Source organism: Archocentrus centrarchus, chromosome 13, assembly GCF_007364275.1.
Source record: "Archocentrus centrarchus isolate MPI-CPG fArcCen1 chromosome 13, fArcCen1, whole genome shotgun sequence".
Classification (NCBI taxonomy): Eukaryota; Metazoa; Chordata; class Actinopteri; order Cichliformes; family Cichlidae; genus Archocentrus; species Archocentrus centrarchus.
In genome coordinates, this window is record NC_044358.1 from 30,833,000 (window position 1) to 30,849,341 (window position 16,342).

The following is a 16,342-nucleotide window of genomic DNA, read 5'->3' on the forward strand; positions in this document are numbered from 1 at the left end:
ATATTATTCATGAAATAGTAAAATGTCTCAGTTTAAACATTTGATGTGTTTTCTGTGTTCTATTGTGAATAAAATACGAGTTTCTGAGATTTGCAAATCATTGTATTCTGTTTTTATTTACGTTTTACACAGCATCCCTACTTTTTCAGAACTGGATTTGTATGATCACCTGTAGACGCTGCACATGATACAAAACACAGCTATGATGATGCCACACACAAGAAGCCAGACCATTACACGCATCAGGTAGTGCCTCCATAATGTAGATTTATTAGAATATTCAGAGTAGTGCTATAACATCTCATTCACTCGAGCTTTCTGTCAGTCCGTAGTTGTCACTGACGTGTTGGTCCGTGAGACAGGTGCTCTGCAATGAAACAGATCTGTAAAGCAAAAAAAAACCAAACAAAAACAAAGCCTATCTAATATTTATATTACTAATTACAGAATTTACAGTCACAAAACGTTATGGGGCAGTTCAAATAAATGTGTAGGTTTCTCACTGACATAATAAAAAATATTAATAAATACATTTTTTTTTCTCCCTCAGAAACCAGTGAGTGTCATCAAAATGCAATAGAGGTGATTTACAAGCAACTCTCGCAAGCTTAAAAAAAGAAAGAAAGAAAGAAAGAAGAAACAAAATCTGAGTATTAATGCGCATACAGTATAAAACTCCATCTCTCAGTGTATTGCCAGATTATCCCACATGTGTGTGTAACCTATGGGAGAGAAACATATGAGCTGTAAGCCTGCTAGAGGTCCTAACTCAGACCTGCTGTACAAACACGTGTTCACTTCAGTCCAGTAGGAGAAGTCCGATATAATTAGATAAATATGCAGGCTACAATCTGCTTCTCTCCAGACAAGGAACAGGGGAGGAAATAGCAGCACGTGAACTAAAAATGGAGTCAAACACCTTAAGTTCTCCAACTCTTTGCCCTGCAAAAGTCTAACAAACTTTGATAGAGAAAGGCATGATGGGACAGAGAGAGTGTGGGATTCAGAGGGACTTGATACAGTAAAGAAGGAGGAGGGGATGAGGTGAACTGGGGAGGAGTCTGGTCTAGACCCAGCAGGTCTAATTGGATTTTGGGGTACCCCTCTCTGCTTGGCAAAAAGATTTAGGGGGACCTTGTTCCTACTGGTGAAAGCCTGTGTGTCAGGGGGCTTAGAGGAAGTTGTGCTTGAGGGTGAAAGTCTGTTTCCCCAGCAGAGTTTGGAGTGTGATGTTTGCATTTCTGCTTTAAACTCGTACCTGACCACCATACACATCAGAGCTGCTGCCATGCACCACTGGGTTTGTTGCAATGCGGTGAGTGTGGGAATGTAAGTGCACAAAAAAGACAGAAAAGACAAAGGAAGTGTGAACAGTTTAAGGGCCTGTATAGTAACATTATTAAATAGAGTATTTCTCTTAGGTTTATCTGAGAGTGAGAGTGGAGTCATTGCAGGAAAGGGAGGACACTGCCCATGTCAATGTAGGATTTACAGGTACAGTGTGCACAGTTGCATAATATTTTTGGACGGCAGATGGTGAGCAGACCTGTGATTTTATTTTCTGAGTCGATTAGAGAAGAACCGAGAGCCTTGCTGAACTACAGCAGACTACGTCAGTGGACTCAGTGTTTTAATGGGCAAGTCTTGTCTCTCTCCACAAAAGCTAGAAACTCCTCTCGGTTAGAGTTTGTTTCTCATTTCTCCTCCTCTGTGCTTCAGAACAGATTTGTCTTGATGGTAGGATTGGGTTTTCTGTGGAAGGAGGACAGGACTCCGGCAAAGGGCCCGGTCATACTGTCCGCCGGCTGCCAGGCCTTCAGAATCTCCTGAGTCTGGGCAGCTGGCTGCGCCACGGCCGGGTTGGAGGGTCCCAGACTGGACCAGCTGGGAGCCTTCAGCCCCTGGAGAACTGGAGAGCTGGAGGTGTTGGTGTAGCTGCTGTTAGCAGGAGCTGGACTGGGGCTCAGGCTGGCAGGGCTCCCCAAGTTTCCATTGGCTGAGCCTGGCAGGGAGGCCGTGCTGTCAGGTGTGGGGCTACAGGTGGACTCTTTGGACTCATCATCATCTGATGAAGATCTTGGCTCCCCGCCCTTCTTTCCTCCAGAGCTGCTGTTGGTGTTGCTGCCTGTGGTGCCAGCAGAGTTGTTGGCTTTGGCGTTGGCTGCACGCTCCTGCTTACGGAACTTGGCACGTCTGTTCTGAAACCACACCTGTCAGAAACACGAAGAGGCGAATACACGGCATTAGATGGATAAAGAAATGTACTTATTGTATTACTGCCAGATATCCTGATTTTCACTGTATTTAAGTCGTGCGGAAGATTTAAATGCCTGTTCGGCACACCTGTACTCGGGCCTCGGTCAGGTCTATCTTCAGCGCCAGCTCTTCTCGGGTGTAGATGTCCGGGTAGTGCGTCTCTGCGAAGACGCGCTCCAGCTCCTTCAGCTGGGAGCTGGTGAACGTGGTCCTGATGCGCCGCTGCTTCCTCTTCTCGTTCAGGCCAGATGGGTCCGAGAAGAATTTATAAGGGACTGCAAGGGAAAAATTGTTTCCGTTTAATAATCGAAAAGAAAAATGTAATAGGGACCGGCTGGCGCGTAAAAGTGCGGAGGAGTGGGACACAGTAACATGTAGAGGCCGTGCATTTCACGCCTATTTTAAAAAATCTGTTTAAAAAGAGATTTTCAGGAATTTTTTTAAGTCTCTTTTTGTACTTTTTCATCAAAAAGAAGCTCTTGTAAAGTTAGTGATTTGTATGAGGAGAGTTAATTGATTAATTGGGATGATGGAAGCGCAAGTAAAACCATCCAGAGCTGACGTCTGACCAAACCAAGCTGGACACTGTTAGATTCAACAAGCGGTCGATTTATAATATAACGTTTAGTGGGAGATATCCAATAACTATTTTTAAACGTTTCTAATTGTGCTATGCTATTTGTTATTGCCTTTAAAAAAAATCTAAATTTTTGCTTATTAAAAATTCTCAAAATCGCCCGATTTTCAGGTTAAAACCTTTATAATAAGCCGGGGTATCGAGTGAATTTATACCGGACTTTGCCACAAAAATAAAGAACTGGGTATGGTTCTTAATCAAAAATACCCCATCTCTTTAAGCCAGTTAAAATCCACAGAAACTGCGGGATTTCACAACAAAGAAAATGGGAAAGAATGCGTTTAGTTTAAATGTTATTTAAGTGTAAAAAGATGCTACAATTATGGCCCCCCAAAATTATTATTATTTTTATTATTATTATTATTATTATTATTATTATCTCCTTTAATAAGTTAATTTTTGCAGCGATTAAATGTAATCTAGTATCACTTCTACTAAAATAAACAGTGCGGAAAATGTAGGCCTCGGCTTTAATAGGTGGTCACACATGATGAAAAGCATCGTTGACAAATATTTTCTTCTCGTGCTTTTGTATATATATATATACATAAACAATTTAAATATTATATATGCCCATATATGTTTCGCCCCTCTAACAGGGCTTTTTTTATGACCTTTTGTCAGATAACCAGGAATTCCCTCATCTTGTGGTGCTGCTTTAGTGGAGACCTTGAAAAGAGCACAAAAATGACTTGTTCCTGTACCTGAGGAATAAGGTGTGGGCTGGTGCTCTCGCAGGGCTCCCAGTGTGCAGCTGGTCGTGCTGAGCGGAGTGCAGCCCGGGTTGGAGAAAGGTCCGCTCCGGATCGGGTTGTACTGGAAGGAGCTGGCCTGGCTGCAGGAGCTGAAGTCCGCGTAGGCCGACGCTTCCATGGCCGCCATGCAGGAGTCATAGGAGTTCAGGTACGAGTAATCCATCTTATACATGGAGGTCAGCCGGCGCAGACACCGGTCTGTAAAGAACTGCGCTGTAAACTCAGGTCAGAGCGGCTTCGGGCGTGTCTGCAGCTGCTTTTAGTTTCTGGGATTATTGTTGGGTGTCGTTTACACCAGTCCGAGTTGGTCTTTTTCTCCAGAATCTCCCAAAACAGTCGGTTTGTTTCTCCAAAGCTCTCGCGAGCTTTAAGGTTTGTATCTCACCTTGACGCGGCTGGAGTTTCTTGGCAAGTAATCCAGATGTTGCCTCCACAGCTCGTCTCTCTCCCGGTTCTTCTGTCAGTGCGTCCGTCTCTTCAGCTCCCCTCCCTGGACTGAGGTTCGCTTTGCGCTCGCGCTCCGTTTGACAGCGCGCTGCGGCTCGCGCGCTGTTTATAATAAACTTGGCAGAGCGCGAGACAATAGCGAAGGCGGTGGTCTTGTTTCCATGACAATGCCACCAGTGAGCGAGCGTGGACACGGACACCCCTCCTCCCCACCCCACCGCTCTGTGCACCGCCCACGCCATTGCGAGCTAGCAGGTGTCAGCGGAGTTAAATCACGCGCGTCTAAAAACAATTTAAATCCGTTATAAAGTGCGTGCATCCTTTATCGGACGTTTGTGATTCTGGTGAGTTCAGCGTTTTTCATTCAGCCCTAATGTGACCAAAACCAAGCATCACTGTTTAAGCGTTATGTTTACATGTAACTAGAATGTGTTCAAATGATGTTAAGGATACATCTGCCATTTTGACATTAAAATAGTCGCCCAGGCGAAGGCAGGTGTTACTAATGAAATTAATGTGGGTTCTTACTTTAATTAAAGTAATTGGTAACACCTGGATTTATCCTGGTCAAAAGGAAAATGGCTGTTGGTGCATAAATGTTCCAGGTAGAAATTTTAGGACAACCAAATGAACCCATTTCGATTCCTGTCTTGCTCCTGTGTTTTGAGGAGATGTTACAGCTACCATTAAGTGCCTCAGAAAAAGCTCGGGCCTTACAGAGTATGCGTATCCGCTTTGGAAACCTTTTCTGTGCTCTGTTTGATTTTTAGTGGAATTTCTGGGTACCGACCTTGAGCACGACTGTAGCAAAATATGACAGCAGGCTTATAAGCTTGAAGACCTTTTTAAAAGTGAATGCAAATGAGCAAATTTTATAAAGAAAATGCGCCCCGTGCTTGAGAAACACGCCCTCGGGATAGACATGCTCGGTGTTTCAGGAGATTCTACTGAAGTATTTTTGCAATATTAAGACATGCGATGTGTTAAAGCCATAACAGTCTGCTTAATCTCGTCACAGGCGACTAAAATACGTACAAGCAGATTCATCCCCCAAATAATGCTCCATAACTGGTCAATAGTTTCCCTGCGCGCTGTTAGAAACATCCGCGGCTCAGCCACAGAAGTCTTTATGTGAGGGGAAACGTCCAGATGTGACGGTGATTGCTCAGATTAAAAGCTTTGATTTGATTCCGATCACTTTTACGGAGATGTCACCAGAGTGAGCGTCAATTTGATGTATAGGACTAGAGAGGGAGCCGGCTGCGGAGACAACCGAGCAACCACGACAGGCTAACCATAAACGCATTGAAGCTTCATAAATTGGTTTAAGTTTATTGTTCGGTGTCATACAATGTGATAAGTCATATCCCACACGGCCCCCATCACACAGAAACGGGCAGGCTTTGAAACCAGCAGGCAGGCTCGCGCGCTCTGCGCAGCTTCCAAATGTGGTGCCATTTTTTTTTAAAGCACGAGGACTTCTCGCTGCTTTTCGTGAAATTAACAGGCTTTTCATTAGCGCGTGAATTCCAGCAAATAATATGATCCACAAACCAAAATTAGGTTGTGCATGCACGCGAGAAATTAATTGAGTTTGGCCTCCGCGCCCGCGCGTAAAATGCATAAAATGGCTCAATGTGCGCGCTCCATCTCTGCTTGACCACAGGCTGCACATAACGATGTTGTTGCCGATGCTCCTAAATGACATTAACCCGCCACACGCGCGCATGCGTGAGTTCGCTTCTCCGCTTTCGCTTAAACTACAAATAAGCGACAATAATAAGATTTGTTTACAGCGCTTATTGTGTGATTGGTGAGAGTCGGCGGATGTTTGAGGCGGGGCGGCACGCGGTTCTCCTGGTGTTCATCTTCATCTGATGCTGCTTGAACATCACAGATAAGGCCGGGCACAAGATGCCCAAAGAAGAGTGAGGTCGCCGATTTCGCGTCACCTGGTTTAGTTACAGGGCCCTAAACTTGTTTTCTTTATTTTTTGGAAAATTTGTATGTTTTCTGTTTTTGTTTAATATGTTATCACTATTTTATATGTTTTTTATTAAGGAATTGTTTATGTCAAAGAGTTTATTTTACAGTACATATCAAAAAGATCGATTTAATGCGCCTCTGCAATTGGGGTTTTGCTCAGCCCCACACAAAGTGCTCAGCTCTATTTACTGCGCTATATTGCGCATTCTTTACAGCTCTTGTGCAGCTGTTACAGGTCTTTCACCTGCAGGAAAAAGTGCAATACGCGTGGTAAAAAACAGTTAAGTAAGGGCCACTTTATTTGTTGCGTCCTGTGCGCACTACACAACGCCTGACTATACGATTTTAAAATCTTCAAATAAAATAACACCGCGGCTCCATTCCTTAACACGTGAACTAATAAAAACAGCCTGCTTCAACCGTTATGCTATTTAAGGCACTTAAATAAATACGGGCCACTGAGGTTTTTTTTCTGTTGGATTTCCACATTAACCGGCCAGCTCCCAGGCCTTCCCGTCTGTTGTGTGTCCTCTTCTCAGTCTGCTGGGTTCAGAGGTGAGTTTACCGAGAAACTGTTTCTAAGTTAAACTTTCCAGGGTCGTTTCTGCCTCCCTTAAAAAAAAGGGGGGAAAAGCGCAGCCAAGAACGACCCTAGCACTCCCGCTTTTAAAGCATTTAAACTTTAATCCCTTCAAAGAGGGGACCGGTCTCTTCCAGGCCGCTAATCCGCCCTATAGTGCTCCAGCGCAGGGGGAGACTTCACTGCTGCGAAGGCTTTAACTTTGGACTTTTACATTCATGGGGCGATTTTTAGGAAACAGTAACGGGGAGCTTTGGCATTCATGGCGTCTGAGTCAACAGAGCGGGGACACAATGGTCCCCTAGAGGCTCCTGAGGGCCCCTGAGAGAGGAACCCCGACCATAAGGATTATAGGCCCGTGGGTTATTAGGGAAAACCCGAAAGCGCGTATGTGCTGTCCGTTTGTAAACAGAGTATGACTGAGTGACTCTTTTCAGTGGTTATTTGATAACATTATGTGGTTTAAAAATATTAAATTACAGGTGATGAAACTGTAAACGCAGCTAACGGGGCGATTAAGATATTTAGGCAGTTCGGCCTCATTAGAAACTATGACAGGAAGACAGCTCTTCAAAATAAAATGTAATCCCATTTCTTATTGGTGCTGTTCTAGCATAATTCTGTCCTGTTTACGATGCTAACCATGGCATCCATAATAATATTAATTAAAAAAAAGTCTTATTAATAAGCATACTTCTAGTTTTTATGGGAGAAGTTTTAAAGCATAACCAAATGACTTCACTTTCTTCTGAGTGACTCGCTGAGGTCACAAAATTATCCAGGGCTCATTTAACTGCATTTTTTTTTTTTTAATTCAGACCCCATTAATTGTCCTGTCTGCCCGCTAAAGGGGCATGATCTGCAGAGAAATTAAATTCTCGATGTTTCTTTCTTCTCTGCTCCCGTCTTTCCTGCTGCTCTAATTGCTTGTGATGGTCTTCTGCCCCTAAAGACACCGACTGAAGATCTGCGGGGCTGCATGCAGATTGGCCTTAACGAAGAGGGCGGTCGGAAAACTCGTGTGTGCGCCTTGTTGGCGGTGATGGCGCAAGGATGGAAAGGCCGGGCTCTATGATGGATGGCTGGATAGTCTTGAAGGAGAGATGGAGAGGTGTATGGGCAGAGACGGGGGATGAGTGAAGGATGGGGTAGCGATGACACTGGCGTGATGAAAAGCCACGCGGGAGGCCCAGTCCGGTTTCTGTCCTGTGACAGGCGGCGGTGGTCTGAAATCCAAGTGAGGCTGTCAGTCAGAGAGGGAGGCTTCCAGGTCCATCCATCCATCACGAAAGCTCAAAGAATGACATGTCCCATGTGCTCAAAGCAGTTTTCTTGCTCCAGACTCAGGCAGCTATTGATTCGCAGGTCTGGATATTAACCTCCTCTTTGTCGAGCTTTGAAAAAGAGCAGTAATGGCCAAATAAAAGCACAAATTACACCATTTCATCGACTTAATTGAACTCAGTTCCAAGGTCCAGTGTACAAGTACTACACTACATGATGTGGGCATAGCTACATGCAGCTGATGGCTGTACCCCAGGAAAATACGTTTTGTTTTTTGTTTTTTGTTGAAGCTCTTCTGTAGACAATATCCTCCATAATCCTCCTTCACTGACTGATCCAGGATTGCCAGGTGTCCCTCTTTAAGTGGGACTGCACAGAAGTTTTATTCCTTGTCCTCCTTTCTCATATCTTGAGTCCCGCATTTTGATTGGCTCGGCAGGATTTTTCTAAAGTAAAGAAATTTTTTGTTTTTGTTTGTTTGTTTTTTAATCTCTTTCGATTTTTTTCCAAGTTATTTTTCAGTTTTGTACAGGAGAAAATATATTGTGAAGTGACACAGTATGTTTGTGTCATAATTAGCTAAAAATTGCTAAGATTGTCAGATATGGCTCAAAAAATGAATCAACGGATGCATCCCTGCTGAAACCCAAACAGTTACCAGGCAGAACCGCAGCTGAAATATCAGTGAAATAACAGAGAACACAGGAGTGTATGTAAAAAATATTGCACGAGACCAGGAGAACAAATTTCAACTTCATTTTATTCTTCTTGTGTTTAATTAGCAAGCAAGTTGGAAAAGTTGCTCTCAAATATATTTCATTACTTCCCAGCATTGTTAACGCGTCCCTCTTTGTCCCACACAAACACTGTGTTTGTCCCACATTTAGTTTGTTGGAATCTGATTACTCTGGCCTAATTTAATGTGAAGTTAGGCGTGGATTAATGTTCTTTTATAAATGATTAGAAAAGCTGTAATAATTTTAACAAATATCCACATTACTGCTTTAAATTTTTTTTTGTTGTATATGTTAGTTTTTATTAACAGTTTTCTGTAAAATTGAGGTTAGTGTGATTTAAAATGTGCGCAGTTTTTTCACTCCTGAATATTGCTTTTATGTATATTTGAAAGATTACCCCTAAACCAGCAGTGTGGAAGTCTATCTGCGTTGTACCAAGTGGCTCCACATTTGTCTTGTGCGCAAAATACCCAGCTGCTAACTGAACGCTCATCTGTCTGCATCCCTATAATTTTAAATGCCACAACGGTGATTTATATCACTGACAGTCAATACATTGTTTTGCCTTTTGTAAAACGCCAGTACTCAGGATTATTATTAGTATTATTTCGCGTTTTGTTTTTCCCCCATTTGCTCCAACCCAGTCCTTAACTCCTACTGCTGACTGCAGTTAAACCTGCGAGGTCGGTGTGCGATCAAATACTGCTGAGCAGCTGGGCGGCTACCTGCAGTGTGACTAAAATGTGTCGTGTCATCGCCCCTCTTAAGATCCTCTCCCCTCTGAGGTCGATTTGATTGCGCATAAAATAAAATCAGAACTCGCGGATCCTGCCGTTAACATCGGCCTGCGCCTTTACGGCAGCAATCGAGGCTGGCGGTGTGCATTTGATTTGCAAGGTGATGGATGAGAGACAGAGCGAAAGGGAGGGGTTTGGGGGGTCCCGTCGGTGCAGCCTGTCCCCGCATATCACTCCCCAATTACGGGAATATACCGTGACGCTCCGGCTAGAGACGACGGCGCGCATCTAACCGCGTTAGAGACGGCAGCAAGTTACATTTAACTCCTCACTCAGGCAGTGTTTGTGTGTGATCTGAATCAGTTTGGTCTGCAGTGTGTGCTAGAGGAGGAAAAATATAATCCAATAAGAATATAAGCAAAACAGTTTTTAAATATTAAATTAATTTTCAGTACACATTATCTCATTTATGTGGGTAAGATGTAAGCTGGGCCACAGTGCATTACCCAAATAGTGAGTAAACGAGCTGACGATGATGAAAGAGAGTCAAACAGATATCTCCCAAATTCCTGAAACACTGATGAGCAGGATCTGTGCTTTGTGCTCTGTAAGACCTAAAATCGCAGCATAAAATCTTAACTTTTGTGCATAAAATGTGCGTAGAAATGGGGGGAAAACGCTGTGTATTAGTAAATGTACTTTTCTTTTTTTTTAAAGCACCATATTTGCTTGATTACCCGGTTGAATTTGGCGCAGCATAATCAGAAATCCACGTTCTTGTCAGATTATAGTCATATTGGGACAGATTGAGACAAACCTTGATGAGGCTTGAGGAGACAAAATGACTGTCCAGCACAAAGGCTCATCAGGATGAAGTTGCCGAAATTGCCTCGAAATATGGCCATTAATTTTAACCCATCACATTACACTCATCGTTATTTAAGTCCGCTCTAACTTGAACTGAACGCGCATTCATCAGGCGGAATATGACGCAGAGCAGCTGCGGTTATTCACATGCTGCGTACACCTCTGCTGCAGCACCAGACCTGTATTATCCTAATGGATAACGGCATGTTACTTAAAAAAGAAGCTTTTTAGGATAAAAACCAGGTCCCGGGAGACCACAGTATACACACACACACACACACACACACACACACACACACACACACACACACACACACACACACACACACACACACACCACAGCTGGAGCGGCGAGGGATGGCCGCGCGCAGGAGAGCTTCTCCAAACACGCTAATTAGATCTCGAGCTCTGGCCCCGCGCTCTGAAAGCAGCCCAGCGGCGGGGCGCGCGGAGCTGTGGAAAGTTAATTGAATTAAATTCCCTCTAAACTAATTAGGCTGCAATCTGCCACGCGAGCTGTCCCTGAGCAAGGTTCGAATTAGGCGGAATGGATTTGTTCCTTTTCTTTAAAAGAAAGGAGGACAGACTGGTGTGTGTGTGTTTTTTGGTGGGGTCCTTTATTTGTCTTTTATGCTAATTCTCCCAGGGGACTGTCACGTGATTGCCTTGCGGTAACGGGATGAGCATTCGGTGCGGGCATCCCTTCCTCTAGTCCATTCCGCCCCACCGGTCCATCTCCCCCGAACCCTCCGCAGCGTTAGTGGTTAACGCGGAGGGGCCTGACGGTGTTATTTTAACAAACGTGTGAGGCCAACATGAATGGTCAGCGGTAACTGCGCTGCGTTGCATGAATGAGGAGCATCTTCAGAGTAAGAGCTGAGTGGACTGAGGTGGGCTAATGGAGGTGAAATCGATCGCTTTCCTGGGGGAGCACAATGAGCGAGGGCAGGAGAGGGAGAGATGAGAGGAGTGCAGAGGGACACGGATGAAAATCCCCCGTTAAGAGCAGGGACAGATATGATAATGGGAGAGCCGCTAGTAGTCGTTTATCATTCACCACCTCCACCTGGCTGCTGCACCTCTTTGAGCTGCTGCTGTTGCTGGCTGGACGCAGCATTAGAAACACACTGTGCAAAAGCTTTACCCAGGACAGCAACACGCAGTTCATTCTTTAACCCCAGAGCTACCAGTGCATAGTGGAGCCTCTTCATCTGCATGGTCAAATGATTGCAGTCCACCTGCACATCTGCAGCTGAACTTTCTCTGTGTGTCCACAGAGAAACTTCACCTCTCATAAACCGCACACTAAGGCTACTAGAACCAAAAGTAATTGCCACCTCTGCTTTAATTCACATCATGAATGTGTGTCTATGTTTGTCTCCATTTTTCCCAGGTAATACCTCACAGACTGACCTTTCTCATCTCTACTGCACCTTGGACTTTTGTCCATTTGTATGAGCAGCAGGAAGTGGGAGAGATGGACAGATGGGACAGGAAAGGAAGAAGGAAGGGCTGAGAGAGAGAGAGAACAGTGGAGAGGCACAAGGCAGAGGAAGGGGTGAGTGAGGGAGTGAGCGAAATGTAGCAAGATAGAGGGAGAGGGAGGTTAGGACGATGGAGGGCCAGGTTTCTGTTTCTCCATAATCTAATCAGAGAAATGGCAGCAGTCAGAAATAGCCTGACAGACAGACTAAGAGCGTCTTCTCTTTCTCCTCCTCTTCTTATTCTTGTCTTCCTCCTCAGGGAGGGTAAATGGATACACACCCACACCCACAGACCATTTCCCTTCCTAAAACCATAAAGTGTAGATGTATTCTAGGGTTATAAGAGATGAGAAAGAGCCTTGAGGTATCACAGCAAAACCTGATCTACAGTCCAGATGCAGCCACTTTAAGAGTCTCACTTTTAAAAACATCTGCTGGCCTGTTGCTGCTTTGTCTGTGGGTGTCAACAGTTTAAACCCATCAGCTTCATGCAGATGACATTTCAGGCATCTGGCAGTTGATTTTTAGCACAACCCACAGGTTACACAACCACAGAGTAATCTTAGATTTGTGAGTGGTATCCCACCCCCACCCCACCCCTTTCACACTGCTGAATGACTGGGAGGTGGGTGGTAAAGAAGGCAGAAAACAGAGGAGAGGATATTCACCTTATTTCAGCTCAGAGGAGGCACACATACTGTAACATTTTGGGGGCTCAAAGAAACCAAATTGGGGCCACAAAATATTCTGCACTTTTCTGCTGAAATTTACAGATAAGGCAAAACTGCCATCCCTCATTGATTTCCTCCATCCTGACGTGGACAGAAAGGTAGTTCAGAAGGCTTCTAAAGGACTTTTAAGCCTTTAGATGGTGAAGAGATGTTTTTGTTTATAAATGTGCAAAATGAAGAACATACTTTTTTTTTTTTGCCATAGACCCAAAGAGACATCTTCTCTTTCCACCTTTGTGCACCAACAGCACGACAGACTACATAATGGGCAGGAAATATTGTGTTTTTGTTCTTGAAAACTCACTTAAATTATGAAATCAGCCTGTATGAAAATGACTGCAGTACAGATGCGGCTACAGGGGAATGATTTATAAACACCACAGGCACTTCCTCCTCAGAAGACAGCTGTGACTCAGTGTGTAACTAAAAGAGTGTGTGCGTTGTTGGGGGGTCCAGGCAGGGCACAGTAAACGTGAATGTCTGTTCCCTGCATGCTAATTTCTCCCTATGGTGAAGACATTCCCGCAGGGTGCGTGTGTGAGAGATTCTTTCTGCATTCCCTCCCAGCGTCCGACGCAGACCCCCACACAGAATCAGAATTCCAAGGAAATTCCTCTGTCATGTCGTTTTACATGGCGGATAAGCGTTATTGTTGCAGAATTCCCACCCAGGCACCAGTCTCACACACACACACACACACACACATCTATCCATCAGGAGTGTCAGCGCGACACAAGCAGAACAAAAAAAAGCGAGGAATTCCCTTTTTTTGTTGTGATGACTTTATTTACATGGTGGAGGTTGGGCAACAGGAATGACAGATGTTGCTTGATTACACTTGGTGCCTTGGCAGCGTGCTGTTCAAACATTTATGATGCAACACTTTGAATATTTTTTCTTTATGACTAAATTTCTCTTAATGTCAGAGAGACACAAACTGTAAAGCAGCCGAGGTCTCTCGCGGTTGTGATAGACTTCTCTACATTAACATGCATCAACAGAAACTATTTACAAGGCAGTTATAGCAACCATAATTCAAATGCACTTTCTTCACTAACACATTCTTTACTAAAAAGAATAAGCAGGTTGTGTTTACATATTTGTCAGTGTAGCTCTGCTGGTGTGAGTTTCTCCACACTAAGTGAAATGTGCTAAAATATATATGGTCAAACTATCTTTGGTTATACATTTTTCCTTTCACAGCAAAATGAGGAAGTGGCTGTTATTGATGCAACTTTACGAGAAATGAAGGGGGAAAAAAATGAAGTTGAAATACCAGTTACAAATATGTCAATTTAATTCTTTCTGTGTACATAATTCTTCATTCCTGCCCACTCTGCTTCAGCTTAACAGGCTCCGTAACTGCCACTGATCCTCTTAAAGTCAGGAACTTAAAGCCACTTTTCTAGTCACAGTCATAAAATATCTCTAAATGTTTTAGCTTTTCATTGTTCTACACTATGAAGTTATCAGTATGTAGCAGCTAATGCGATCAGTCTCACACAAATATAATGCAGACAAGCTTCCACCCAGCTAATATGACGGCCAGTGAAACAATACGTTTCATGGTCAGCAAATGAGACTGTCCACTACTCTGAATGTTTAAATCTACCGCACAAACTTTGTTGATTATACAGCAGATCACTGGCAAATATTATGTAAACGCTTTATATATAATTACTGCATGTGAGTGCTGAATCAGAGGCAGTGATGTTGTGTTTATCAGAGGTACTTTTATTGGAATATCCATCAAGAACTACCCATCTTCCTGACAGTGGATGATGATGATGATGATGATCCAAGTGGAGATATGGGGATATATATGCTTGAACTTATAACACTTTGTTGTTAGTGTTCAGGGCTGAGTGGTGGACGGATGTCCAGTGTTCTTGATGAGCTGTCCTCTCCTACCACCTCGAGGCGCAGGCTGGGTGTGCCCCGCTCTCTCTGGCCCTCTGATTGGACAGACAGACGCAGCGTGCAGCCCTTGGGCAGCAGCTCCTGCTCGTACGCTGCAGCTAACTGGTTGACGACTCTCCTCTCAACCTGATGGATCAATGACAAAGTTAGAGGTCATGCAGAGATCAGGGTTATAAATGAGGGTTTCTATCAGTTTTTGTGGGTTTTTTTTGTGTGTTTTTTAAAAAAAAGTCATATCTGAGATGCAATCTAAAGCTACACAGCAACACAGGATTGTGGTTAATATTTCACATAAACATGTTATATGTACGCTACATATGCAGGATTTTTCCTGCAAAAAGGGAATTTGTGCCCTTTTAAATTGTGTAATTGACCCATAAAGTTACTATGAAAATGATGCAGTTCAGCTATTAAGCAGTTCCAAGTAATTTATTCAAAAACGAGAAGAAATCATTAAAGTGAAAGGCTGAACAATTTCCACAGCCTGTGCTAAACTTCCATAACTGTTTGAGAAAACTGTACTTAATAACTAAACACTTCATGGGGATCAGATTTGTCTTTAAGGCTGGTTAGTGTCACAAAAATTCCTCTATGCAGGGAAAGAAACACAATTTTCTCCACTTCCAGTCATTTGACAATTAATTAGTCTAGAAAATGTTTATTATTTTTATAATCTCTGTTCACTTATGGTACAAGTGGTGTAATCCCAGGTTTCTCCTTCCCACTGTTGCTCACAGAGGGTCGTCTAATAGTTGGGTTTTCTCTGTAATTATTGTAGGGTATTTACTTTACAATATAAAGTGCCTTGAGGTGACTGTTATTGTGATTTGGCGCTATACAAATAAAACTGAACTGAAGAAATGCTTCTGTGACCTGAATGCTCACCAAGCCTCCTTATTATTGCCAAGAGTTCATCATTGCCGCTGAATCAAAACTATTTGACAGTGCCACTATTGCTCTCCTGCAGGGGGCTGGGGTCAAGACCACCCCCAGACCATTTCCATGTTACTCCCCCTCACTCTCTCTCTACTCTCCTGTCTATACCACCTCACACCACAACACAATCATATTTAGAGCTGGATTTACTGACCTTCACCTATTTTGTTCAGTAATATTGTGTTTAACTTATTAAGCCAAGCTGTTTTTCATGTTCTGGCTGCTGTAACAGAGTAACTTCCCAACTTTTGGGATAAATAAATGACTTTTGTTATATGACTATTATATTTTATCCACAGGTATGTGGCTTCTATGCCAGATCCCTTTTAAGTAATGCAATTAATTTTTTTTATTTCAAGCTGCCTGCCTATAAATATAAATACTAAACTACTGAAAAAATACCCAGACATCAGTAATGAAAATGGTGAGTAAAAAGCTAATACACAATTTAATGGATTTTAAAGACCAGTGTGTCTGTTACAGTGTCTGCACACCTCATGCTTGATGGAACGTGCTCCATAATGCATGTTATACCCGCCCGCTAACAGGTCCAGAACTGGGCGATCCCACTGAAGAGTGATATCATGCCGCTGCTTAGCCTGATGATAGAGAGAGAGTGAAAGAGAGTTGAAGTAATGTTATAATAGGGCCGAGGCTGAGACCTGCAGAATATCACAAAAACACACGTCTGTCAGAGAGGAAGAAGAACAGAGAGTCAAAATGGGTGGAGAGAGAGAGTAGAGACGGAAGCAGCAGCAGAGAGGAGGTACTGTCAGGCAGCATGTCTGCCGACGCTAATCAACAGGCCCTTAATGCATTTTAATCAAACGCGGGTCAATAGTAGTGATCAGAGCAGCTCATTTAGCTGCAGATGTTAACACTTCATTCAATAAATAAGATGCCATGTTTTACTATTGATGTGCAGTGAGGCAATAAAAATAAAAGCTCTAAACATTTAATTCTTCTAATATAAATGAGTGACAAA

The 16,342-nt window shown here is 43.4% G+C and overlaps 2 protein-coding genes across 2 annotated transcripts in view; both read right to left on the reverse strand.

Moving 5' to 3' along the window:
- Positions 1-220: 220 nt before the first annotated feature.
- phox2a (paired like homeobox 2A) lies at positions 221-4,165 on the reverse strand. Its single transcript, XM_030744938.1, has 3 exons — positions 3,598-4,165; positions 2,344-2,531; positions 221-2,210 (listed from the first exon to the last, which is right to left on the reverse strand). Exons 1-3 carry the CDS (start codon positions 3,818-3,820, stop codon positions 1,716-1,718), a joined length of 906 nt encoding a protein of 301 aa, XP_030600798.1. The 5' UTR covers positions 3,821-4,165; the 3' UTR covers positions 221-1,715.
- Positions 4,166-13,279: 9,114 nt separating this feature from the next.
- The window catches only part of clpb (ClpB family mitochondrial disaggregase), a 39,374-nt gene continuing 36,311 nt past the window's right edge, over positions 13,280-16,342 (reverse strand). Inside the window, exons 16-17 of the mRNA XM_030744780.1 lie at positions 15,852-15,956; positions 13,280-14,547 (exon numbers count right to left, since the gene is read on the reverse strand). Coding sequence (XP_030600640.1) covers positions 14,350-14,547; positions 15,852-15,956 — 303 coding nt within the window. The 3' untranslated portion in view covers positions 13,280-14,349. The remainder of the gene's footprint in view (positions 14,548-15,851; positions 15,957-16,342) is intronic.